The sequence below is a fragment of the Pituophis catenifer genome, unplaced genomic scaffold (assembly GCF_029215685.1).
Source record: "Pituophis catenifer annectens isolate HBS135680 unplaced genomic scaffold, rPitCat1.0.hap2 SCAF_8, whole genome shotgun sequence".
In the NCBI taxonomy this organism is placed as follows: domain Eukaryota; kingdom Metazoa; phylum Chordata; class Lepidosauria; order Squamata; family Colubridae; genus Pituophis; species Pituophis catenifer.
In genome coordinates, this window is record NW_027256888.1 from 18,026,772 (window position 1) to 18,053,078 (window position 26,307).

The 26,307-nt window shown below is 34.3% G+C and overlaps 1 protein-coding gene across 3 annotated transcripts in view; it reads left to right on the top strand.

Moving 5' to 3' along the window:
• The window catches only part of FSTL5 (follistatin like 5), a 372,260-nt gene that overhangs the window by 293,160 nt on the left and 52,793 nt on the right, over nt 1-26,307 (top strand). For 2 of the 3 annotated variants that reach the window (XM_070948548.1, XM_070948549.1), the window contains exons 8-11: nt 4,229-4,390; nt 6,046-6,180; nt 18,450-18,476; nt 22,673-22,791. In XM_070948548.1, the coding sequence (XP_070804649.1) occupies nt 4,229-4,390; nt 6,046-6,180; nt 18,450-18,476; nt 22,673-22,791 (443 nt within the window). The remainder of the gene's footprint in view (nt 1-4,228; nt 4,391-6,045; nt 6,181-18,449; nt 18,477-22,672; nt 22,792-26,307) is intronic. The other variant, XM_070948550.1, reaches the window with a different exon arrangement.

Here is a 26,307-nt window from a genome sequence, read left to right on the forward strand (position 1 = left end):
CTTCGTTGGAATCTTCAATTAATAACTCTTCAGTGTATCTTTCAATACAAATTGTCTACAGTCATTCAGTATGATTGACATCTAAAATATGTTTTCTCTCCATTCTTGCACATGGAATTCAGAGATAAAATCTGTCAGAACAGAATTGAACTGAACCATAAATAGAACAAATTCAAATTAAGTATTAAAATATAAAGGCACCCTATAGCATAACAATAGTGACATTTAGTCAAGCAAATATACTCCTAACAATATAAAACACTAGTTATAACATTAGTTATAATTTAACTAATATATTCTCATATATACTGTACTTCTTTCATTAACTTGTTTGGATATAGTAGAAAAATATTTGTCATTACAAACACACAGGCATTTATCGACTGTCACATGTCCAGAATTTGGTTGTTTGGCATGCAGCACCTATTTACAATGTTTACAGTGTCCTGGGTCGTGTGATCTCTATTTATAACTTTTCCAGCTTCCGGCAAGCAAAGTCAATAGGGAAAGCCAGATTTGCTTAAACATCACGATTTACTTAATAACTGCAGTGATTTCCTTAATAACCATGGCAAAAATGTTGTAAATTTAACAATCACTTTGCTTAACAACAGAAATTCTATTCTCCGTTGTGGTCATAAGTCAAGAACTACCTGTATTGCCATTTCAGCGATGACAGTTGAAATGGAAAGAAAAGCATTTAATGCTACTGTAGGACTCATCCATAACTGCTCTGCAAATGACTACTTCTCTGTTTGAAACTTCTAGACAGTGAAACAGTGTCATTGCCTGACAATTAAGGAGCTACTAAAATCAACATGATTTTGATATTTCAAAAATTATTATCATTTTGTATATTACTGGGATACATCAAAATAATTTCTTTTAAAAAAATGATCAAGCTGAGCAAATTTCCTGCAAGCAGTTGGAAAAGATCTGAAAATTCTGCTTCGCATACATAGTATTAATTATTTATCTCTTATCATTCATATTGTCACATGTCAACAACTGAATTACAAGATAGAATTGGAGTAATGAATGCATTCTTCGTTTATTTGTTTAAAGCAAAACAAAAATATATGAGAATTAGGAAGTTATTTTTAATAGTTTTTCTTTGCAAAATTGTGCCCCTGTATGATTATACTAAAGTTTTTAAATAGGTTTTAGTGATAGGGAGAGAGAGAGAACCGAGCCAGAAGATAGGCTGAGATGTCAACAGACAATCAGCGGTGTTGTGATGCCTACCAGAATCCTTCCTTCTTTGCAATTGACAGTTAGTAATAGGGAACCAGAGAAAGCTGGGCCTTTAACACGCAGTCAGGCTGCAGCTAGGATAATGAAGCAGGAGAAAAAACTGCTGCCCTCCAATCAGGACACAGAGTTGCAGGGTAACCAGCATATGTCAGCAGCAGCGAACATAGAAAAGCGACAACTCTGATCTCGCAGCATACCCACAGCTTCTAAATTGAAAGTAGGGGCCCGATGATGACAAGTTAGAGAGCTTGTTGAAACATTGCCAAAAAGAAAACTTTTAAAGTGTTGGTTAGGATTTTAGCCAGAGTTTCAAAAGACCTTACAAAGTGTTTTGTTGGGATTTTGGAGGATTTTAAGCTGGGATTTTAGCCAGGATTTTAAGTATTTCAACTAACAGACTTTTAATGACGCGGGAAAACACCCGAGATTTTAACTTTTTACATACACACACCCGCGAAAACTTGAGAAGACATATATACATATATATCCAGTATACATAGACACACATATATATGAGCCACAGTGGCACAGTGGTTAGAGTGCAGTACTGCAGGCTACTTCTGCTGACTGCCGGCTTGCCTGCAATTTGGCAGTTCAAATCTTACCAGGCCTTCCATCCTGCCAAGGTGGGTAAAATTAGGACAATATGCTGACTCTGTAAACCGCTTAGAGAGGGCTGTAAAGTGGTATATAAGTCTAAGTGCTATTGCTATATAGAGAACACACTTGTATAGAATTACAATGATTTGACAAAGAGAAGAATTGCAATGAAAGCTATAAATATTACTCAGCCAGAAAAAATAAATTCTGAAAAGAAAGTTATAAATACACTGAGGATATAGAAATAAGTAAGACTTCAAATATAGATGATATAACTGGAGAAATATTGAAATAATGGTATGGTTTGCTTGAGATAGCTGTGCAACTTTTTAAAATGTCTGTATATGCACCTGAATTTACTTAGTGCTTGCATGAAGCGAATTGGTGGTAACACCAGGTGAAACCCACCACTGATCCCACCATATGTTTTGTGGTGATGCAGTGGTCCATAGTTAAGACGCTGGACTTGTCAGCTGCAAAGCCAGCAACCCAGGTTGGAGACTCAAGTGCCATGCAATGGGATGAGCTCCCATCCTCGCCCCAGCTCCTGCCAACCTAGCAGTTGCAAAGCATGCAAATGTGAGTAGATAAATAGGTACCACTTTGATAGGAAGGTAACAGTGTTCTGTGACATGCTGGTCACATGACTGCGGAATTGTCTTTGGACAATGCTGGCTGAATGGCCTTGAAACAGAGAGCTGCCCCCTATAGTCAGCAATGACTAGTGAAATAAAAGTCGCAGGGACTTTTTTAATCTTTATATATTATGTATCAGTCTTTCTTTGCTTTCACTCTTTAGAGATTTGGGTTTCAAGACTGATAACAGTTTTCAGGTCTCTTTATCTAGGTGTTTTCCTTTCAGGTTTCTTTAGTTTATAAAATTGCTTCTTTACCAGGTATAATATTCCTTTGGATTTAAACTATGAACCCCTCCATTTTACACTATGGTCTGACCTGTAACAGTACAGAGTTGGAAGGACCTTGGAGGTCATCTAGTCCAACCCCCTACTCATGCAGGAGACCTGTCCTAGGGATTCAAACTGCTGAACTGCTGACCTTTCTGATTGACAAGTTCAGTGTTTTAGCCATTGAGCCACCTCTCATGTGCAAAACTGATTTTTTTCCCCTGTTTTAAAATTATGCTTATAACCTTTTTTAATCATGCTTATTTTGGACCTGTTAACAGTGTATCCAAATTTGTCCAATCCTTAATCCCCTCAGTATCTTTAATTACTATGGGAGTATTTATCTATAGCAAATGCTATATTATAGTAAATCTATCTATAGTAAATTTCAATGTTCTTTAAGCAGTATTATTTGTTATATTTCTATACTCTACCTGCAAACTGGGTGTTTGCAGTTGTCAACACTAAGATTATGGACTCATGGATAAATTATAATGTAATTGTGGTTTTAAATTCTGCATGATTGAGGCAGGTATGGAATATAAATCAATGGATGTCAGTTTTGGAGATAGGAAAATGGGATGGACAAAGCTAAGGTACCACTTTCTACATGCCATCTCATCAATGCCATCTCATTATGCTGGCCTGCTTCCTTGCTTCTGCTAACTAGCTAAACAACATAGACTTGTTGCTGAAAGTGTAGTCTCTGTACCGCATACATTAACTCCCGTGTCACCAAAAAGCCAGTTACTAGAGCCACAAAGCTCCATACTGCATAAAAGTGAGTCAATGGTTAATTCTGTCCCAATGATGAAGATGTCCAAGCTCAACAATCAATAAACAGAGACAATAGAGCACATTGGCCCACAGGGGTTATGTCAGTGGTTATTCATAAAGTCATAAAAGGAGGAGTAAATTCTTATTTTTTAAACAGTTTTGTAAAATAGAAGTAAGAAATTTCCTATACCAATTGAGCAACAATTAGGCTCCCACCTGAATAATTTGAGGGCTGCTGTGTTATTTCTCCCTCATTTTTGCTAGCTCTCCCTATCAAGTACAGGGTTTATATATTAAAATACTGATAGGAATCTTTTAGATATATTTAACTGAAACTGTCATAAATATGCATTGCTATTTTTACTACATTCTCTCCCAAAATTAAATAACTGCAGTACACAGCTATTTATATTCGAAGAATGACTTTTCCCAATCTGAACTCAGCTCAAGAAAGTTTGCCTCTCAATCAAAAACTTGAGTCATGAATCTCTGATCTGAATCAAGACTTTTTTGCAAACCTAAAAATCATATATCTGATTGTTTGACAGAGCTATGTAGGGTTAGTTATCATATTCCATTGCTCTTTTCTTTGACATAATATATGAATATGGTTCTTATCATTGATTATTATAGAAATATTTCTATTTCTATTCATAATCTTTGCATTTGATGTACTTTTTTTTCTTACACAGTTCCACCCGTCATAAGAGTCTTCCCTGAAAGTCAAGCGAGGGAGCCAGGAGTGACAGCTAGTCTTCGATGTCATGCTGAGGGTATTCCCAATCCAGTGCTTGGTTGGTTGAAGAATGGAATTGATATAACTGCAAAGTTATCCAAACAGTTAACTCTTCAAGGTAAAGCATCTTTTAATAACATAATTTGTTATTTTCAAAAGAACTAATCTTTTTGGTGATGTACCATATTACGGTATGGTGATGTACCATACCGTATTTCATCTACTGTTCCAGTTGGTAGAAGGAGACAGATCCAAACCTAGACCCATCTTATATTCAGGACTTGGGTCTCTCATCATTCACTTTCAATATCTACCGTGTTTCCCCGAAAATAAGATCCTGTTTTATATTTTTTTGAACCCCGAAATAAGCGCTTGGCCTTATTTTCAGGGAGGTCTTATTATTTTGAGGCATGTGGAGCAAGATTGGGCTCCTCTTGCCTTCTTACCTGATTTCCAGCTCTGCGTTTAAATATTTTTTTGGGGGGGCTTGTTTTCAGGAGGAGGCTTATTTTAGCACATGCACTCAAAAGCCCGATTGGGCTTATTATCAGGGGATGTCTTATTTTTGGGGAAACAGGGTACATGAAACCGGTGATCATTCAGTAGCCCAGAGATGCTATGCATTTCCATTTAAATGTGAGGATTAGCAAATTTTGATGGATAGTAGTTGGAACAGTTTATCTAAAGGGTACCTATTGCCATTTATTTAAAACTTTGCAAAAAAAAAACTTTATCTGAAATGTCTGATTTTACTGAGACTCAGGGACACTGGCCACACCTTCAGTAAGAAATCAATAGTAAATTTCAGCTTTATTTTTATAAAGTTATAATATTATCTTTCAAGAACTACAGTATTTTATTACATTAAAATTATTTTCAGGGGTAGAGGAACATTTTATACTTTTTAAAAATAGTATATCCGATTAGTATACAATTACATTAAATTATGTTGGGATTGATATAGTATAGCATATTTTTATTCCCAAATTCTAATAGTAAGAGAAAGTGAATTTTCACTAACAAACCTCATATTGTGGGCATAGTTTATATTATTCAAAATAAAATACAGTAATCCTCTCTTATTATGCACTTGTTCTGTAATCGTTCAAACTTACCATGTGCTAAAAAAGGGGACTTACAACCAGTCTTCAAGATTCTGGCTATCATAGCATGCCCACAGTCACATGATCACAATTCAGGTCTTTGGCAACCAGTGTGCATTTACAATCCATTTGAACTTTCACAACCGGCTTCTGACAAGCAAATGGGGATGCTGGCAGGTAGACACAAGTTGTGGTAGGTAGCTTTGTGTTGAATAATGATTTGCTTAATGACTGCATCTGATGGTTGTGATTGTGTTGCTTAGTGATGGAGTTACCAGTCCCAATTGTTAAATGAGTGCTACCTTTATAAGAAAGAGCAAACAATATAAATGGGTTAGATTAGAGCTGTGGTGCTACAGTGGTTAGAATGCAGTACTGCAACTAACTCTGCTGACTGCCGGCTGCCAGAAGTTCATCAGTTTGATTCTCACCAGCTCAAGGTTGACTCAGCCTTCCATCCTTCCGAGGTCAGTAAAATGAGGATCCAGATTGTTGGGGGCAATATGCTGACACTTTAAACCGCTTAGAGAGGGCTGGAAAATACTGTGAAGCAGTATATAATTCTAAGTGCTATTATGCAAAAAAAACACCATACACTTAATTTTGTAATCCCAGTAACATGAGTAAAATAATAACTCGTGTATATTTATATTTTTAATTCTGTGTACAGCAAATGGCAGTGAAGTCCACATTAGCAATGTACGTTATGAAGATACAGGAGCATACACTTGTATTGCAAAGAATGAAGCAGGAGTTGATGAAGATATTTCGTCCCTTTTTGTAGAGGATTCTGCACGGAAAACCCGTATGTAATATTTCTTTTTCATATCATGTACAAGAAAGGATATATAACAATATACATCATTTCAGAAGATTATTTTGTTCTGTTTGTTTGATTCAGAAATAAATATTTAAAAAGCGAGGCTTTCCGTGGGCCTCACTGTTATAAATTAATAATATGATAACAGAAAGTCAATATTATTACAAATTAAAGTCTAAACTGATAAGTAATTCAATATATATAAGCCACAAAAGGTAAGAGCACTGATTTTTCCTCACCCACCTCTGAAGCCCAGTGAACATAATGGAAAATTTTGGATATGGGGCACATTCCGTCCCACAGTCATTTTCTATCCATATATGAAACTAATTTGAAGCTGTCAGGATATACACAATAAATTAGCTGTAAGGGCCTTCCTGTAGATGATTCTTATTATAAAACTCAGACCTGATAATTTTATATTTTCCTATCACAATATTTTAGTTTCCAAGAGAATTTATTAGATGAAATTTAGTCTGTGAATTTCATTTTTTTATATTTATTTGTTTGTTAGTGGATGTCAGACACATTACAAACTTTTCTGACAAATTATTAAAATACAGATTGTAAATCCGAAAAGTATTATTGAATGAAGGAGCCATTTGCTAAAACATGGCTATTAATCATACCAATTGTCTCAGTTGCTTATTTGCACTGTTTTTGCTAACTCAGACGACAGAATGTCTAATTTATTGTAAATATATGATATATTCCAACTTTAAACTCATTCCAGGTTTAAACTCATTCCAACTGATTCCACAGAGAATTTAAAAAGTAAAGTTCTCTCACCGGATTTAATTTAACTATTGGTGGCTCTCATGTTATTTTTTTAGCAACTATAAAGAAGAGGTGGTCACTGTTGCTTTCCAGAGTATTTTTTAAGTTCCCAATATAATCTATGAAACTGAGATATCTTCATTGCTTCCCACCATACTTTAACCACACCTGACTCTGCTTAACTTTTTAAAATCAGCCATGATTGATTCTGTGCTCCCACTTATATAAACTTAATTCTCCTAACAAGTAGATTATTCTCAGGTATGCAATAACAGAAACATACATTGTTTTCCCTTAACAAATGATAACATGATTTTCTGAATCCCTTCACCAATAATCAAAACAAAATTCTTAGAGTTCTTGTTCAATAATTATGTTCTAATAATTACATAATTTTGATTAGAATTGACTGGGTTTCAGCAATTGTGTATTGTTGTTGCACTGCTGCTGATGCTATTACTAGTGGTAGTCAGAGCCATGGAGTTTTAGGGTTTTAAAAGATTGAAAATTTATAGTGATGCAAACAGTGGGAGCCACTAAGAAATGATGTTGCTACCTGCAAATAGTCTGAACTATAACTTACCTGTTCCTACGCTAAATTAAGTAATTGTCATCTAGCCTGGTAGTTAACACAGCTAGTGTGTTGTATCCAAGTGCTGTCATGAGCATTGGATCTAGCAGATCCATGCCTACTCCAAGCAGCTTCATTGACCATCCACACCTTGTACAGAGGGTTGGAAAGCTTGTTGAATTGGTTCAATGTTGTAGGAGTAGGAGGACAATTGAAGAACCATTAAAATTGGCTCTCTATGAAAATTAGAAAAGAGGCAAATTTTCTTTCACCAAACCAAGTCACGCCTAAATCTGAACTCTTAAATCTGTATATACAGAATCTGGCTCTTTCTATTGCAAAATTCCATTAAAATCAGAATGAAATCAATTTAAAATGTCGTAAGAATGGTAAGCTTCTTCCAAAGATGTTATCATTTGTGCAGGGCTTGTGATAAGACATAATATGAGGCAAGCACCCATCTCCTACTTACATTTACGTAAGTATTTGTCTTTTCTCTGTTGAGGTAGAAGGGACAAGGCAAAGTCATTCATATTCCAAGCACAGAAATTTCATAGATGCAACATTTTCCCTGTGTAAAATGGCAATATCTCATAGTACTAACTCAAGATAAACTATAAAACCACTTATTGCTATGTCAGCATCTTAAAGAAATGGATCATGTACAGATAATTGTAGAATTAATTGGTTGCCATATAAATGAAGAATAACTTTTCGGTCTCTTTGAGATTAAAAATGTATTAATTTATAGCCTTCTTGAATTATTACAGATTTTTTTTAAAAAAAAACTGTTAATGATCATGGGGTTGTTTTTATTTTATTTATTTAATTGACTTAGGGGTCCCCAACCCCGGAGCACAGACTAGTACTGGTCCACGGCCTCTTAGGAACAGGGCTGCATAGTTGGAGGTGAGCAGCAGACACCCAGTGGCCAATGTAAAAATAATAATATAGGTTTCTCATTAGCAGTCTTGGACAATTGTAAAGTTCCCCAATGTACTTGCAGGATCCATTAGCTCTGATAGTTGGCTTGCTTTACAAATCTCTAATTATATTTGTATATCACAATTTTAAGGGTCCTGCCACTACTAGAGGGCCCTTTCTACAAAACTGGTTATAATTATATGGTTGTCACTTTACTTGACAAATGAATGCATGTTAAGTACATGATCTTTATGGTTTAAAAGCTTTGAAATGTTCTCTTACTACAGAATGTACCAAAGTAAAAATTTTCCCAATATGAAGTGCTAATCTCACACACATTTTTATCAGAGCCCTGGAAATGTTTGTTTGAAGTACAGATATCGTTCATTTTGTTATTAAAGTGAGCCATGGGAAAACAAGCTTTTACTGACTATGATAAAGATTCTCACGGTATTTTTTTAATTCAGATTTACTGAAGTGAAAGATACAAGACTTCAATTTCTTATCCTTTTGCTTTCTTCAACAGTTGAATCTATTAACATGAAACAAATCTTTGAAACACTTACATTAAAGTTGCATTTAAAATTAGATTAGACTTTTTAGGCATAATAATATATTATAGAATTGCCTATTGGGAGATTAACATACAGTGTTTCCTAGAAGTCTGAATATGTGTATGTGTGTGTGTACAATCATAGCATAACTTGAGATTTAAATACATAATAATTAATGATATAAAAGATTTCTTGGTAAGCACTAAACTATAGAAGCCTTAGTTTCAGAACAAAATGTGGGTTTAATGTGACTTTAATCTCAATTTAATCTAAGTAATTATGACTTCCATTCTAGAATATATATCTTGTGTAAATCACTTGATTTCAGAAAATCTTCCTGGATGAAATGACAATCCAATGCAATTTAATATTAAAATATTAAATATTAATAATATAATAATTGGACTAGATAACCTACAAGGTCCCTTCCAACTCTGTTAGTCTATATTTTAACATACAAATTGTGTTAATCTAATAAAGTGGCAATTATTTGTAAAGTTTGAATTAAACTACCTTTAGCATAGTTGTTGTAAGTCTAAAAGCACACCTATTAAAGTATGATAAAGACTTGCTCTCCACTCTCTGTCATGAATTGGAAGATCACATTACGTGAACCGTACAGTCTTATAACTTTGGCTGGCTTTTTTATTACACTCAGATATTAACTATTAAAGTATACATCGATGCTGCATTTATTTTATTTTATTTATTTATTATTTTGTTTAGAAAAGAAATATAGTCGTAACAAGTGCTCCCTATACCAGCTTCATTGAAATGAGAAAACAATTTTTAATATATTTCCCATGCTAGTGAAAAAGTATGGTTCCTGATGTTACGGCAATATTCACTGAGCCGTAGCATATAAATAAACATTGGCCTTGTTTTAATACAGGTAATCTACAGTTCAAATTATTTCTCTGAATACAGTTGGGAAAAAGTTTTGCATTTATTTCTAGATGGCTTTTATATCTGATGCTGAATTAATATCGATTATACATATTTTAATCTTTGCTACCTATTACATTTGGTTCCTCACTTTGCACATTCAGCAACTGTGATTCTGTAATATTAATGAAGTAGCTTCTCTAAATCCTTTCATCTGTTCATTCACTGCAGGCCAGAAATTATCTAGTACTTGCATTCTCTTCAGTAGATAATTTTCTAATAGAAAGACTTTTTTTCTATCTCAGAGCCTTACCACCAAGAAAGAAGTTATGTGATCTGAATGCTAGGAATCTCTAGATTTATAACTATTCTTTGTTTTGTGCAATGCAGGATGAGGCTAAAAGCTATTTTGATTCATTTGGTGCATAAGTGACTTCTGAAATTCTGAAACATGTAGCAAAAGTAAATTATATATAACAACTGTCTGCTGCATCTTATTTCAACAATATATATTGTATTTGTCTCATTCAAAAAGGAATAAGTTGGGCTGCTGATTTGATGTCTAAATATATAGTGTTAAACAAGGATGTATGTCTAAGGTCACTAACTGATTTCTGTAAGCAGCAGTTTTTAATGTCCTAAGATCTAAAAATAAATCCTGAAATATTATTGTAGTGTCTATAGATTTTAAGAGAAAAGGAATTTAATTCATATATTTTTACTCTTAAATCTGAGTAATTATAGTAGTTGCTTAATATAGAAGAAGAAAATAACAGTTCTCAAAAGAAACCAGCATGGCTGAATAAAGAACTCTCTTGACAAATTGAAAGGCAAAAAGGACAAGTATAAAAAGTGGAAAGAGGGGCAAATAACTAAGGCAGAATAAGAGCCTTGGTAGTACAGTGGTTTAATGCACCCTGTTATTAACACAGCTGCCTGCAATTTCTGCAGGTTCGAATCTTACCAGGCTCAAGGTTGACTCAGCCCCCCATCCTTTCTAAGGTAGGTTAAATGAGGACCCAGTTTGTGGGGGCAATAAGCTGACTTTGTATAAATATACAAAAGTATGAAGGCTATTGCTTAACGCATTGTAAGCCGCCAAGGAAACAATTGGTCCATTGCTGGGAGATAGTGGCAAGAAGGTGACAAGAAACAGCTACTTAACTCATTTTTTGCATCTGTATTTACACAAAGGGAAAAAACAGTCCAACCAATCAAAAACAGCATCACAAAAAACAGACACAAGTTAAAACAGGGAAGAAAATGGTAAGTGAGCACCTGTCTACCGGAGACGAGTTCAAATCACCAGGACCAGATGGACTATACCCCAAGGTTCTGAAGAAACTGGCAGACGAGATCTCAGAACTCAGAACTATATCTTTCAATATAGCACTGGAGGACTTCCAGAGGACTGGAAAAGAGCTGATGTAGTTCCCATCTTCAAAAAAGGAAAAAAAAATAGATCCAGGAAACTACAGACCTCTCAACCTGACCTCAATACCAGGGAAGATTCTGGAAAAGATAATCAAGCAACGAATCAGTGAACATGTAGAAGCAAACAAAGTAATAACCAAAAGCCAACATGGGTTTGTCAAAAACAGATCATGCCAGACTAATCTTATTGCATTCTTTGAAAAAGTGACAAAATTAGTGGACCTGTCAATATAATTTACTTGAACTTCAGTAAGGCATTTGACAAAGCAGACCATAACCTACTACTAGATAAAATAGAAAAATGTGGGTTAGACAGCATCACCACCAGATGGATTCGTAACTGGCTTACAAACCTCATTCAATGTGTAGTCCTCAATGGAACTGCATCTATATGGAGGGAAGTATACAGTGGTGTACCCCAAGGCTGTTTTAGGCCCAGTACTCTTCAACATCTTCATCAATGATTTGGATGAGGGGATAGATGTGGAACTCATCAAATTTGCAGATGACACCAAGCTAGCAAGAATAGCCAACACTCCGGAATATAGGCTTAAGATACAGAAGGATCTTGACAGACTTGAACACTGGGCACTATCTAACAAAATGAAATTCAATGGTGAAAAAAGCAAGGTTCTACATTTAGGCAAGAAAAACAAAATGTATAGGTACAGTATATGTGGTATCTTGCTCAATAGTGGTGATTGTGAGAAGGATCTTGGAATCCCAGTGGAGAACCATCTAAATATAAGCTAGCAGTGTGCTGCAGCTGCCAAAAAAGCCAACACACTTCTAGGCTGCATAAATCTATAAGGGATAGATTCAAGATCATGTGAAGTGTTAATACCACTTTATAATTCCTTGGTAAGGCCACACTTGGAATGCTGCATCCAGTTTTGATCGCTATGATGTAAAAAAGATGTGGAGACTCTAAAAAGAGTGCAGAGAAAAGCAACAAAGATGATTAGAGCACCGGAGGCTAAAACATATGAAGAACGGTTGCAAGAACTGGATATGTCTAGTTTAATGAAAAGAAGGACCAAGGATGACATGATAGCAGTGTTCCAATATCTCAGGAGCTGCCACAAAGAAGAGGGAGTCAAGCTATTCTCCAAAGCACCTGAGGGCAAGACAAGAAGCAATGGGTGGAAACTAATCAAGGAGAGAAGCAACCTAGAACTAAGGAGAGATTTCCTGAGAGTTAGAAAAATTAATCAGTGGAACAAATTGCCTGCAGAAGTAGTGAATCCTCCAACACTGAAAGTTTTTAAGAAGAGATTGGATAACCATTTGTCTGAAGTGGTGTAGGGCTTCCTGCCTAGGCAGGGGTTTGGATTAGAAGACCTCCAAGGTCCCTTCCAACTCTGTTATTTTGTATTCTGTATTTATATGCAGTTAGTTTAAAAGAAATGCTTTAGAAATTAAGCTCCTAAAATCCATTCATACAGGGAGTCCTTGATTTACAACAATTCATTTACAGACTATTCAAAGTTACAAAAGCACTGAAAAAAGTGACTTATGACCATTTTTCACATGACTTTGTAGTGTCCCTATGGTCATGTGATATAATTCAGATGCTTGGCAACTGGCTCACATTTATGATGGTTGCAGTTTCCCGGGGTCATGTGATCCTCTTTTGTAAACTTCTAGCAACCAAAGTCAATGAGGACGTCAGATTCACCTAACAACTCTGTTACTAATTTAACATCTGCAATAATTCACTTAAGAACTGTGGGAAGAAACATTGTAAAATGGGACAAAATTCACTTAACAAATGTGTCACATAACAAAAGAAATGTTGGGCTCAATTGTGGTTATAAATTGAGGACTACCTGTAATATCAAATATTATATATAAAAAAATGTGTGTGTGTGTGTGTGTGAGAGAGAGAGAGAGAGAGAGAGAGGGAGGGAGGGAGGGAGGGAGGGAGGGAGAGAGAAGAAATGTATCAAAATATATAAAGAAACTTTCAACCTCAGAAGAGTTGAAAGTTCAATCCTAGGCAGCAACAGATATTTATCGGGCCTGTGGAGATTGATTCTGACAACGAGAAGGCTGGTGTAGTGCTGCACCAGCAGCCTGTGCAGCTGGCGCTCGAGTAGGACAATGAGGAGGCTGGAGAAGATGTGATGCCAGAGGCAGGGATTAAGCCAGGGCCTTCAGAACCTCCAGAAGCTCCTTTAAGTGAAGAGGACGAAGAGGAGGAGCCTCTTCTCAATGCACAGGCGCGCAGAGCTGCCAAAAGGCAGGAGTGGCTCCTCAGGAGGAGGTCTCCTCGAGAGTAAGGCTTGGGGCTAATTGGCCACTCCCTTAGCCTATTTAAGAAGGAACGCCGCTTACAACAAGCTGTAGAGAACAACTTTAGTTCACTCTCTTTCATGTCTGCAAAACTGCTTCTGGGCTTTCTGCCAACTCTAGTAAGACTGTGATTACCTTATCTTAGAATTCTGGTATGCTGTTAAGACACTTCATTAACAGCCTTTGAATGATAAAGACTAAGTTATTTTGAGTAAATAAGCCTTGTATAGAGTTTGTGTGTGCTGCGTTCTTTGGGGTCCGTAGCTGGGACAGAACAGGGGCACAAAGAGAAAATATCTCCAGTAAACTGTGTAGGCATCGCAAAATGGCCTATTTCCAAGAAGTTGACAGATTCACATAATTAATCTATTTACATCATTTAACTATTTTGCTTATCAAATTCAGTTGTGAAGATTTGAATTACCATGAAATCTTACACTGAAAGCAAAATGTTTAGGCTTTTGTACATTTTTATTCCTTCTATGTTAGAGGATATACATTTATTACCTTTTTACTTGATTCAAGTTGGCTTCTGTTTCTCTTTCATAATCTGGACCAATTGTCTCAGTATTATTAAATGTGCCAATTCAGTTAAAATTTTGAAACTAAAATTAGATCAAACTTTGAACATGGAAAATTATTCAAGTTATTTAAATTATAAATGATATCTGAGAGAGGTTGATACAAATTATTTCTTGGAGTTTCTTAAGATCTTAATTGTTTCCTGACATCAAATCCCAACAGATGCCAATTTTCCCAGTTGAAAAGCTATTTAAAGCAGAAGTCGGAAAATAATAATTCTTGTTCAATAAATGTTATTCCAGAGTAAATCTAATTAAATATGATTCTTAACATCATTATTACTCTAAATCTGAAAAACTTAAAATATGATTATTATTTTTTTAATTCCAAAGACCCATATGCTACTGCTTCTTTTCCTAGAGAATTTTAGTGGTTGACTATCTACTCCAAAAGTGAAATGAAACCAAACAAAAGGAAGTAGCATATAATAAAGTTTACATTTTAAATATGCCAAATTACTGATATTTGTAAATTTGAAGAAAGAGATAGATAGATAGATAGATAGATAGATAGATAGATAGATAGATAGATAGATAGATAAATAGATAGAAGATATATACTGTATTTTAGGTGTATAAGATGCATCTTCCCCCCTATAAAAGTGGGTGAAAATTTGGGTGTGTCTTAAACACTGAATGTAGCCCCGCCCAGCCTCTGAAACAGAGGTTTTCAGAGGCTGAAAAAACCTCTGAAACCTCCGTTTGAGAGGCTGAAAAAAAAGCCTCTCAAACAGAGATTTGAGAGGCTGGAAAAAAAGCAAGGCACAGAGCTCACAACCAACGAACCTATTGTTAAAGTTCATCTCTCGGAACAGCTGATTGGTTTATTCCGGGAGGCCATCCACCCCCAATCAGCTTTTTTCTTATTTTCCTCTCCAAAAACTAAGATGCTTCTTACACTTCGGTGTGTCTTATAGTCCAAAAAATATGGTAGATACAGTAGATAGACAGACAGACAGACAGACAGACAGACAGACAGACAGACAGACAAAGAGAGAGAAGAGAGAGATACATCAGTACATATTCAGGATTGGCAGATATAACAACCTTATGTTTCATTATATTATTGTAACAGGTATCCTTTTTGTGCCATCTGGAAAATCTTTCCGACTATCAAAAAACATGGCAAATGCCTAAGAAGTTGGATCCTTCATCATAATTTGGGTTCTATATTATGTTTTGTTGCGTGTCCCACTAGTAATTAGAGCTATCAAATCTGGATTGCCAAGATTTAGATAAACATTATATAGCAGCAAAATAGTAGAGAAAATGCTGTTTTTTAAATTGAATAGTTATGCACATTTTTGCAACTGAGATATGATAGTAGTTCTGCTGGTAACATAGTATTATTGACTATTGTAACATGCTCTACATGGGGCTACCCTTGAAGAGCATCCTGAAGCTCTAGTTGGTGCAAAATGCAGCGGCCCACAAGGTTTTGTGCAGACCCCAGTGTGCACATCTATCACCTCTCCTGCCGGAGCTGCACTGGTTGCTGATCTGCTTCCGGGTGCAATTCAAGGTGCTGGTTGTCATCTTTAAAGCCCTTCATAGCTTGAGACCAGGTTATCTGAGGGACCGTCTCCGGTCACATCTACCCAACCAATCAGAGCGGGGAGGCAGGGAATGCTGCAGGTCCTATCCCCAAGGGAGATACACCTGGTGGAACCTTCTCAGTGGTGGCTCCCTCTCTCTGGAACATTATTCCCCCAGAGATTAGAACGGCCCCCACTCTAATTCTCTTCCAGAAGGTGCTGAAGACCTGGTTCTGCCAGTGGTCCTGGGGAAAACAGAGTGGGATGGAGCCCATTAAATGGCTCGTGTGATTGGCTGTTGCTGGGGCGGGATGTGGGGTGTGGGGGTGATTTTATTACATTATTTGATTTGATTTTTTTTATTAGTTTCACTGTTTTTAAATGTGGTTTTTATATTCTATATGCTGTCTTGAATCGCCATGACTGAATAGACGGAAATATAAATTTAATAAATAAATAAATAATAACAACAGTATGCATCCTAAACCAGACCTACATAATTCTTAGTTAATAAAGCCAAGTGTATTCTACTATTTATTTACTGTATGTATGTATCAAAGCTAAACTAATGTGATTATCTTAAATAAGGATTTAGAGTCCCTCCTGATAAAAAGAAATGTCACCTGATTTCATTATATATTCCAAATGATAGGTATGTATAAATTAATAAAAGTGTATTTGCATAGTTGTTGCTCTGAGTTTATGTCATGAGACAGAAGTTTAGGCTTAAGTTTTATCTTTTACATTATACAGGTATGTTCTGTACATTTGTTGTCTATAATATTTGTTTGAAAATAAGGTATCAAATAACTTATACATGGAACTGTAGTCTTAAACTGATATCCATTATCTTTTTAGTTAGAGTTGTTCATATGATTGGCATGTAAATCCTACATATGTATTTTATTTCTTTACTTATTAATCACATTTATATAATCACCCTTCTTTTAATAAAGTGATTCTAGGCACCTTATAATAAAAATCATCATACAAAGCTAGATGTTCAAAACTACAATAAAGAGACATCAAGAATTTTATTGACAGCAAGCTAGTGGAAAAACTATCTTAATAAAGTTAACAAAATACAAAATCCTATAGTGAGAGTCCAGTCTAGATGTAATTCAAATCAATTCTTTTCACTACCCAGGAATGCATCACAACTATGAAGAAACAAAAGTTATTCAAAGCAAAGGATAGATCAAAGGAAAAAGACAGGAATAAACCACATAAAATCCAGCAAGGAGTTAGAATAAATCAGATTCAACCAGTTGGCTAACTTTTAAAGATAAAAAGAAAAGTAAAATAGAAATTGCAAAAAGTTCAGTTAAAACTAAAGCATGTTGTTTTCAAAAAAAAAAATTATCTGAGAGCAAGATATGGAAACCAAACTTTATGGCCATTCCTACTGGGAACCGCAATCTTCAAGATTTGTTTTCCCAGGTGGTCCATGATCATCCCAAAGTTGTCTCAGCTTTCCTAGGTGCTCCAATTCAAATCCAGGGAGGAGCAGCACCAAAGAAACAGCTTTGGCAGCAAAATCAGCTGATTGTTGGCAGGAGAGAAAGATCACCCTGCTGTTCAATACACCAACTTGTGGGAAGTCCCAATATTAATCATCTTGTTCTATTTTTCCCTTCTGTTCTACTTTGGAGTATTGTTTCTTATGCAGTTTTTAAGTTGTCTACTGTGTTGTGATTTTGTTTATATTGTGACCTTAAAGTATTTTGTATTTGGGCAGCACCAAATGTAATGAATGAATGAATGAATCAATCAATCAATCAATCAATAAACAGTAATTATGCATTGAGTTTATACAAGTATATATATAAATTGAGATTTCTTTTCTTTCCCTTTGCCAAAAGTTAGAAGCCAATTTTTTTTTATTTTTATTTTATTTTATTTTTATTTTTTTAATTTGATTTATATGCCGCCCTTCTCCAGAGACTCAGGGCGGCTTACAATGCGTTAAGCAATAGCCTTCATACTTTTGTATATTTATACAAAGTCAGCTTATTGCCCCCACAAACTAGGTCCTCATTTCACCTACCTTAGAAAGGATGGAAGGCTGAGTCAACCTTGAGCCTTGGAGAGATTCGAACCAGCAGTAAATTGCAGGCAGCTGTGTTAATAACAGGATGCATAGACCACTGTACTATCAAGGCTCTTATATCACGAATTACAATTTCAATGTGATTATTTTGTTTACATGTACACATACACATAAACACATTTTTGTGTAGTTGTTTTGTATCAGAAAAATCCAAAGACCTTCATATAAATTTTATTCATTTCAACAGTCTGAAATTCATAGGTATGAATAGATTCATAGATATGTTATCTGCATAAATTCATAGATATGTTATCTGCATGAATTATAATTAAGTCCTCCTTTCTAAATTTTACTGGTCATTTCAAAGCAACAGGCAACATAAGTATTCCTAATGTCTATATGTTTGTTTGAAAAATAACTAAATAAAAGTAATGTTTACATTTGACCACATATAATTTCTACTGAAAATTGCCAAAATGAAGTAAATGCCAGTTATAGAAAAGAATATATATAAGTAACGAACAATATACAGATTTTTAAAAAATATACAAGTACATGAGCAAAATATATCACTCATTTTTTTTAAAAAAAATGTGCAGTATCACTCTTAATTATTTTTATTTGTTCTTTCTCCCTTACATGCTGCAGTTGCTAACATATTATGGAGAGAGGAAGGTACAATTAGCTTTTTCTCCTTTCTATAATAATGAACTTGTCTCGTATACATGTTATTTCTTTCAAGCACACAATAGCGATAGTTATTATATTTTAATTAAGTCTTCATAAATTGCTGCTTCAGTTTAAATTGCTTGTCATTGCAAATAGTATAATATGGTTATTTTCATTCAGAGAAAAATTCAGTATCTACGGGGCATTATGCTGGCAACTCGAGAGCACCCTGACATATGCATTATCACAAGTAAATTCCAGTGGAGGATATTTTCCTAAATATGCCCTTCTGCTTTCATAAATCATCTAGCTAATTATGTTATCTATTGTCAGAATGTTGACTGAGGGATATTATCATCTTTTTTGTAAAGAATGATATCTTGTGAATCTTGTAAAAAAATTGTGTTGTCTGGTACCTTGAAGTTACAAACCTATTGATCTTTTAAGCTTGCAAAATTGGCAAATAGATAAAAAGAGCTTAATACCCTAATCATTGCTTTGAATAAATAATATATAAGAATGGACTTAAAATTTTAATATAATTATCAAATTTTTTAAAAAATGTTTCTCACATGCAAAACCTATTTGGATTATCTCAATGAAATATTTTAAGCATCAACATTCAACTTAAGTGCATACAATATAGCAAATAACTAGTTAAAATTTTTAAACAACAGATTCCAAAAAACTGATGAATTGAACTGAAGTTTAAATAACAATAAATGTGATAGAGATAAATCTTTTAAAACATACTTCTATGGAATCTATGAAACACAAATAATATATTGTAGGTTTTAAGAGATTTGTGATTTTGAAATGTCAAGTTTTACTAAATCTAATAGTAAGACTCATTCACAAGATGATCTTCTTTTTATTGTCTCCTACTCCTTTGCCTCTTATAGTGGTTTAATCTGCAGATATTATTTGGTCACTGTTCCATGGTGTGAAAATATTCACTTACTAATTCTTAGAGTAAAACTATAAAAGCTGCCTAGTTTCTTCTAACTCATGCTCCAACCACATAACTATAGTATTTTACTAATTTAAAGCAAATGTCTTCATTTGATATAAGACAGGGATATGTTAAAATGAATTAAAGAAACATGTAGTAAGATTAGGGTCACATTGAACGTTTATGGATGTCTCTGCTATTAGTAAAGTTTTTATATTTTCATAGTCAGAATAGAACAGAACAGAACAAAATAACAGAGTTGGAAAAGACTTTGGAAGTCTTCTAGTGACTACCGGTAGTCCAACCTCCTGCCCAGACAGGAAACTCTATACCATTTCAGACAAATGGTTGTCCAATCTCTTCTTAAAACTTGTCCAATAGAAGACAATATATGTTATTCAAGGTTGAACTGTTGGGTTCTTAGTGCTCTCTTAATTTGGTTTTTCTCTTCTAGATATTTTATTATCATATTAGCTAATGCCATCAAAATGAAGGACAGTGAGTTTTATTGGATGTTTATACATAGTAGCTTGGCTTGTCTGTCTTATTGAAATTATGGTGCCTTTCTTTATGGTGCCTTAATTGGGATATGGCTTCCTCCTGATTGTTTATCTAGTGCTGTTTTCTACTTCTTTGAGTGTTGACTCCTGGGGAAGAGGAAGTACTGGTGCTGGGATGTGTTCTAGGAGATTTGCTTACTTCCTAGGGTTTTGACTGTGTTTGTAAAATGTTATGTGAGTCGCGTTTATTTCTACATGTCTATTGATGATTGATTTGTCTGAGTATCAAGCTTGTAGAAATTCCTCAGAATTTTACATTTCTTTCATCTATGATGTTCAATTTGTGGATTTGGGTTGTGGATTTGAAAACACTTTGTTAATGAACATTGTTTTTCAAAAACTTGGGTCTCTAATTTGCCATTGCGTCCTCTGCTAATGACAATATCCAGAAAAATGGTGTATTGTTGATGCCTTATTCTTCTGTAAATTTTATTATTTTCTTGATGCGTTGATTGACTTCTCTAATTGCTTCTTTTTATTACGATGAAAGTGCCATCTAAATAGCAAGACAAACATATTTTCACTTGTATGTGTGAAATTGTTACTGCTACTAGACATTGCATCATGGTCTCAGCTATGATTCCTAATAGTGGTGATCCCATGGTGTTTCCCTCTTATGGTATATTTGTTGAGCTAAAAGTAGGTGGCAAGATGAAGGTCAGTCTATGAGTTCCATGGATATTGATATTGAAATCTTGGTGTACTCTGTTAAGGCTGAAAGTGGTGTATAGTACTGCTGCAATGGATTCTATTGCTAGTTCTGTATCTATGGATAGGAAGAGTTCTGGACAGCATGTAAAAACCATAATTTCATCTTCTGTTCTTAGGTCTTTGATTTTCTGGAGGCACAATAGTGGTGAATTGATAGAGTATTCCCTCCTATCTATGAGAAGTCCAAGGTTTTTGGTGAGTTCATAGCTATATTGTATGATGGGGACCCTGATAGTGATATGTTTGGACAAAATGGGTTTGCAGTATTTCATGGCAATGAAATTAGGTATTTCATGGCAATGTTTGAGAGAATATTGTGTTCTTGTTCACTTGAATGAAGTTAGATTACTTTCAGAAGCTTGATTTACTACTCGCTGCATCTGGAAGAGAGACAAAGAGTCTAATTGCCAGAAATATTTGATGTATGATTGCATCCTTTTAAACATTGGATATTCAGATTCAATATAAAGGATTATAAATAGAATATAGGATTGGATATATTTCACTGGGTAGGAAACTGATAGGGATATATGGATGTCTGAATGGGACTGGTGTGTTTGGACCCTATTTTTATAGGATTTGTAATAAACTGTAAAAAAAATATTACATTTGGAGATATTTTTGTTTAAGTCTTTTTATATTGCATTCAGTATTTAAATTCTGCTTCAGTTATTTCGTACTGTGATAGTAAAGATTATAATGTATTTCTGAAAGTGTACCTGGCTATCTTTGATTAAGGAAAGTGTGAAGGAAAATAAAATAACTGATGTTATTTAGCCTCATAATGAAAGATCTCCAGAAAGACATCCAAGTCCAGAGAATACCAAGAACCCAGTCTGTCATTCCAAATGACAAAATAATTGCTTCTTTGCTTAAAAAAAATTCTTAACTGTTAATTTTTTTTTTCTGGATCATCATTTTCTCTGAGTGTTAATCTTTTCTCTAGATTTATGAATGGCTATAAAATTGAATACAAATATTGTCTCTATCCTTAGTTTCACCTTCATTTGTTAAAAATCAAGAGGATTTCTAAATGGAAATAGAAATACAATAAGAATTTTATATCCTTGTAAATTGCCTATAGTTGTTGCGGGCTCTGTAGCAGTGAAAGATTTGAAGAATTTGCAGTACTTAAAATAATATGAAGGAGGGAGTTTCCCATTATATCCTGAGACAAAAAAGTTACAATGGATTTTACAGGAAGTAGATTTGGTGTGTCCCTCTCCCTGTAATCTGTTACCTAATGGACAGTAATCCAAAGGAAGTATTTAATCTCTTTTCTTCCCTAGAAAAGAATGGGAAGTACATCCCAAAATGCACTGTGATGAGAAGATATATTCCATTTTTTAAAATATTTCAAAAGCCAGATTTATACCCAGATAAACCAGTCTTTTTGGAGGGTAGAAGTTTTTTTCTTGGTGCTCTCTCCAAAATTAAATTAAATTCATTTCCATTGCTGGATCTGGTCTTAAAAAAATTGTACAAAAATTTATTAGGTCAGAATTCCAGTCTTAAAAGTATATGGCCTGCTCAACACTAGTTTTCATTTTGGCATCCTGTGAAATATATTATCTTAAAAAATACCATCCCTGAAACTCTAGTTGTTAGATCAGTTATACAGATCATCCACCGTATAAGTAAAATGCTAATTTTAAAAATCATATTATACCATTATTATTTTTCTATGGTTTCGCATAACTTTAATCCTTTTCTCAGATATGGGATAATGGCATGTATAGTATAAGGGTTATTTCCATTTTACTTAAAAATAATTTCAGAGTAATATTTATGAGGTCATTTGTTTGTCATTGAGGCTATTACATGAACTCTTGAATCTACATTTTTAAAAACCCTATAGAATCAGAGCTACTAATTTCTCATGCATTAACAAATCAGTCTCTTTGGCTTCTAATTAAGGTTTTGTTTAATCATTATTCATTAGGTATTTAATATACTTTAACATGTTTTTTGCTCCTAAGGTCTGGGAATTGGTAATATGTTCTATGTGTTTTATGAAGATGGAATCAAAGTGATACAACCAGTAGAGTGTGAATTCCAGAGACACATTAAGCCTAATGAAAAGCTCCTTGGATTTCAGGCAAGTATTCTTGAAATACAGTTATTAAATTTCTATTTTTTTTTTTTTACCTCAGTAATGAAATCTGCCAAACACTGAAGATGTTCTTTCAAAAAAGGATGAAAGACATTCTTCATTATCACTGTAATTTCATTATTTGTATCCTAAGAATCAGGACCACAGGAAAAACTACAGTATTAATATGTGCATGCTTGTTTAGATTTATGTATCAGTGAACACATTTCACATACAATATTATTGTTGTTATTATTATTCAGAAGAAATACCCAAGCATTAGTGGAAATTTTACACAAATCAAAGAACATATTACATTGTACTTTTATCATGCAAGGCTAAAATAGAGGGTGAAAAAAATCACATATTGAAAAGTACACTTTTAAATACAAATATTAAATATGGAAAGGATTTACATAGTCCCTCTCAGATAGGATGTGACTTACAATAAGGAGAGCACATCTTTCTCCTTCTGTGCTGGCCATTTTTTAGAGAGGCACAATTGAGGGCTTTTTACAAACGGCATCACTGGTTTGGTGGCTGCAGTGTCTCAGATAGAAAGTCCATTCAGAGAGTGGTAAGGACAGCCAAGAAGATTATAGGAAGATCACTTCCTGTTATTCAGGATACAGCTTATAAGTGCTATGTGCTTAGAGCTCAAAGCATTGATAGAGACCACACACATCCACTTTGCGGTCAGTTTCTGTTGCTCCCCTCTGGGAGGAGGCTTCAAAATATTTCTAGCAGGACTACCAGATTCTGTAACAGCTTTGTTCCCTATGCCATCCGCCTGGTAAACTTGCAAGATTCATTTTTCTTGCCATGTACTTGTATACATCCGAACTATAATGTGTCATATAATATATGTGGGTATGCAATGAAATTTCATTTGCTTTTAAGACAAAGTTGCAAATTATTAATTAGAAATTATGGTCTGATTCTATTCTGGCTTGTTTGTACAAATCATAATTTCAACAATAATTTTTCATTCAGAAATATAAATATCTAAAAAAATGCACCACTTAAAAATTGAAAGCTTTGCATTTCAGAATCATATACAGGAGTTAAAAAAAAAGGGGGAAATGGGAAGCCAAAGTGTTTGCATAGAAATTATTTATTCAAAAGAAATTTATACACTAGGAAATATTTTATATAATTGTAAGCATATTTTAAAATTACCTTGTCATCCTTCTCTTTTACATATGAATATATGATTTTCTGAAGAAAGAATGCTGAATAATAGGATAGTATTTGAAGAAGTCCGTTGTAATAAGGTTGTGTAGTACTTCAGATTGATTTCAAAATGGTGCTTAAAGTCTCATAGAAGCACAGGTGCTCAAATGCCTGCAACTTTTTAAAAGCAGCCTCATATTTTCAAGTGGTTGTCCTATGAATAGTGCCATTGTGCATTCCATAGAAAGACAAATCTATGATAAAGATTAGCAGTGTTCTGAAGTTCTTTACAGCACTAGTTTGCAAGCCATGGCAATAATGCATAATAGCAATAGCATTTAGACTTCTTTTATATAGTTCCTATATAGTTAGTCCTTGACTTACAACAGTTCATTTAGTGACCTTTTGAAGTTACAAAGGCACTGAAAAAAGTGATGTATGACCATTTTTCACACTTAAAATCATTGCAGCATCCTCTAAATTCACACACTATTCCATTGATTCATATTTATGACAGTCGCAATTTCCCGGGGTCATGTGATCAACTTTTTGTGACTTTCTGACAATTCAATGGGGAAGCCAAATTCACTTAACATCTATATTACCTACTTAACAACTGCAGTGATTCACTTAACAAGTGGCAAGAAAGATCATCAAATGTAGCAAAACTCAGTTAAAAACTGTCTTGCTTAGCAATAGAAATGTTGGCCTCAATTGTGGTCATAAATCAAGAACTACCTATAATGTGTAGTCAATGGTCAAGTACAGTCAAGCAATTGGAGAGACTGTACAGCAGAATAAACAATCAATTTGACATTTTAAAATGTTACTTAAAGAAGCAAGTCAGAATAGCTAGTAGCTAGCCACAACTGGAAGAAACTACTATCTTTAGTAATTTGTTAATTAAGAGAAAGTTATGTGGACTAAACGTAATAAAATAATTATATTCTATCAATGGCTATGAGATTCTGTTGATCTTTTAGTACTGGATGCATGCTAAATTGTAATGACATTGCCAGGCAACCTTAAAAATAAATGTTTATAGGTTAGAATTTGAGGGGACCAGAACAATGCAAAAACTAAATCCTATTTTGCCCCGAAAAATATTTTTAAATTACTTGCAGTTGCCTCTGGCTTTGGGATACATATAAATCTGATGCATCATTATAACAAACGCTAAGTGAAGCTGAACTTTCTTTTTTATAACTAAGAAATAACCTTTGTTTAAGGAAGTGTCAAGAAGCAGTGATATAATGATAATTGAAACTATTTTAAAAATAATGATTATTCACTAAGACTGCATTACTATTACTATTACTCTTCTCATGGTTCCTTTCACCCATCTCCTCCCACTTATGACTGCATGACTGTAACTTTGTTTCTTGTATCCTTACGATTTATATTGATATTGATTGTTTCCTAACATGATTTGATTGCTTATTTGTACCCTATGACTATCATTAAGTGTTGTCCCTTATGATTCTTGATGAATGTATCTTGTCTTTTTATGTACACTGAGAGCATATGCATCAAAGATAAATTCCTTGTGTGTCCAATCACAGTTGGCCAATAAAGAATTCTATTCTATTCTACTCTTTTCTACTCTACTCTACTCTACTCTACTCTACTCTACTCTACTCTACTCTACTCTACTCTACTCTACTCTACTCTACTCTACTCTACTCTACTCTACTCTATTCTATGTAAAAAGGAAAGAAGCTTTGAGGAAAAAAATCACTATTTTTTTTAAAAGGGGATGACCACTAGGAGAAGTTGTTATATGACTACTAGGAATTTTTTTAAAAAAATGTAACAAAGGAGGTTTACCACTTTCTTTCTCCTGAATAAACCAACATAAACAGGTTTTTTTCCTGGGGGGGGGAGGATATGATTTCAGCCTCTGAGGAATATTTGAGAGTGAAGGCCTCCTTATGTAGATGCCGTAGCAGAGCAAAATTTTCATCTAAATAATAAATAACAAAATGTACATTGCAAATTTTCAAAGCAAGCTGAGATTCTTACACCCTGGCATGTAAAGTCACAATGCATATATAATAGGGGCAAAGTTTACATCATGATGTTTCAATGCTCATTTCATCATTTGGTTTTTTGCCTTCCTATAGGTACTGTCAGCATTCAAAGTCATCCAGATTATAAAATACATGTATTGAATACATGTAGTTCTTGATTTAGGATCACAATTGAGCCCAACATTTCTGTTGCTAAGCAAAACATTTACTAAATGAATTTTGACCCATTTTAGGACCTTGCTTGTCACAGGTCCAATTTCGTTTTAAATTGTATTTTACCCAATTCCAATTTAAATTGTTTTTATCAGATTTTAGTAAT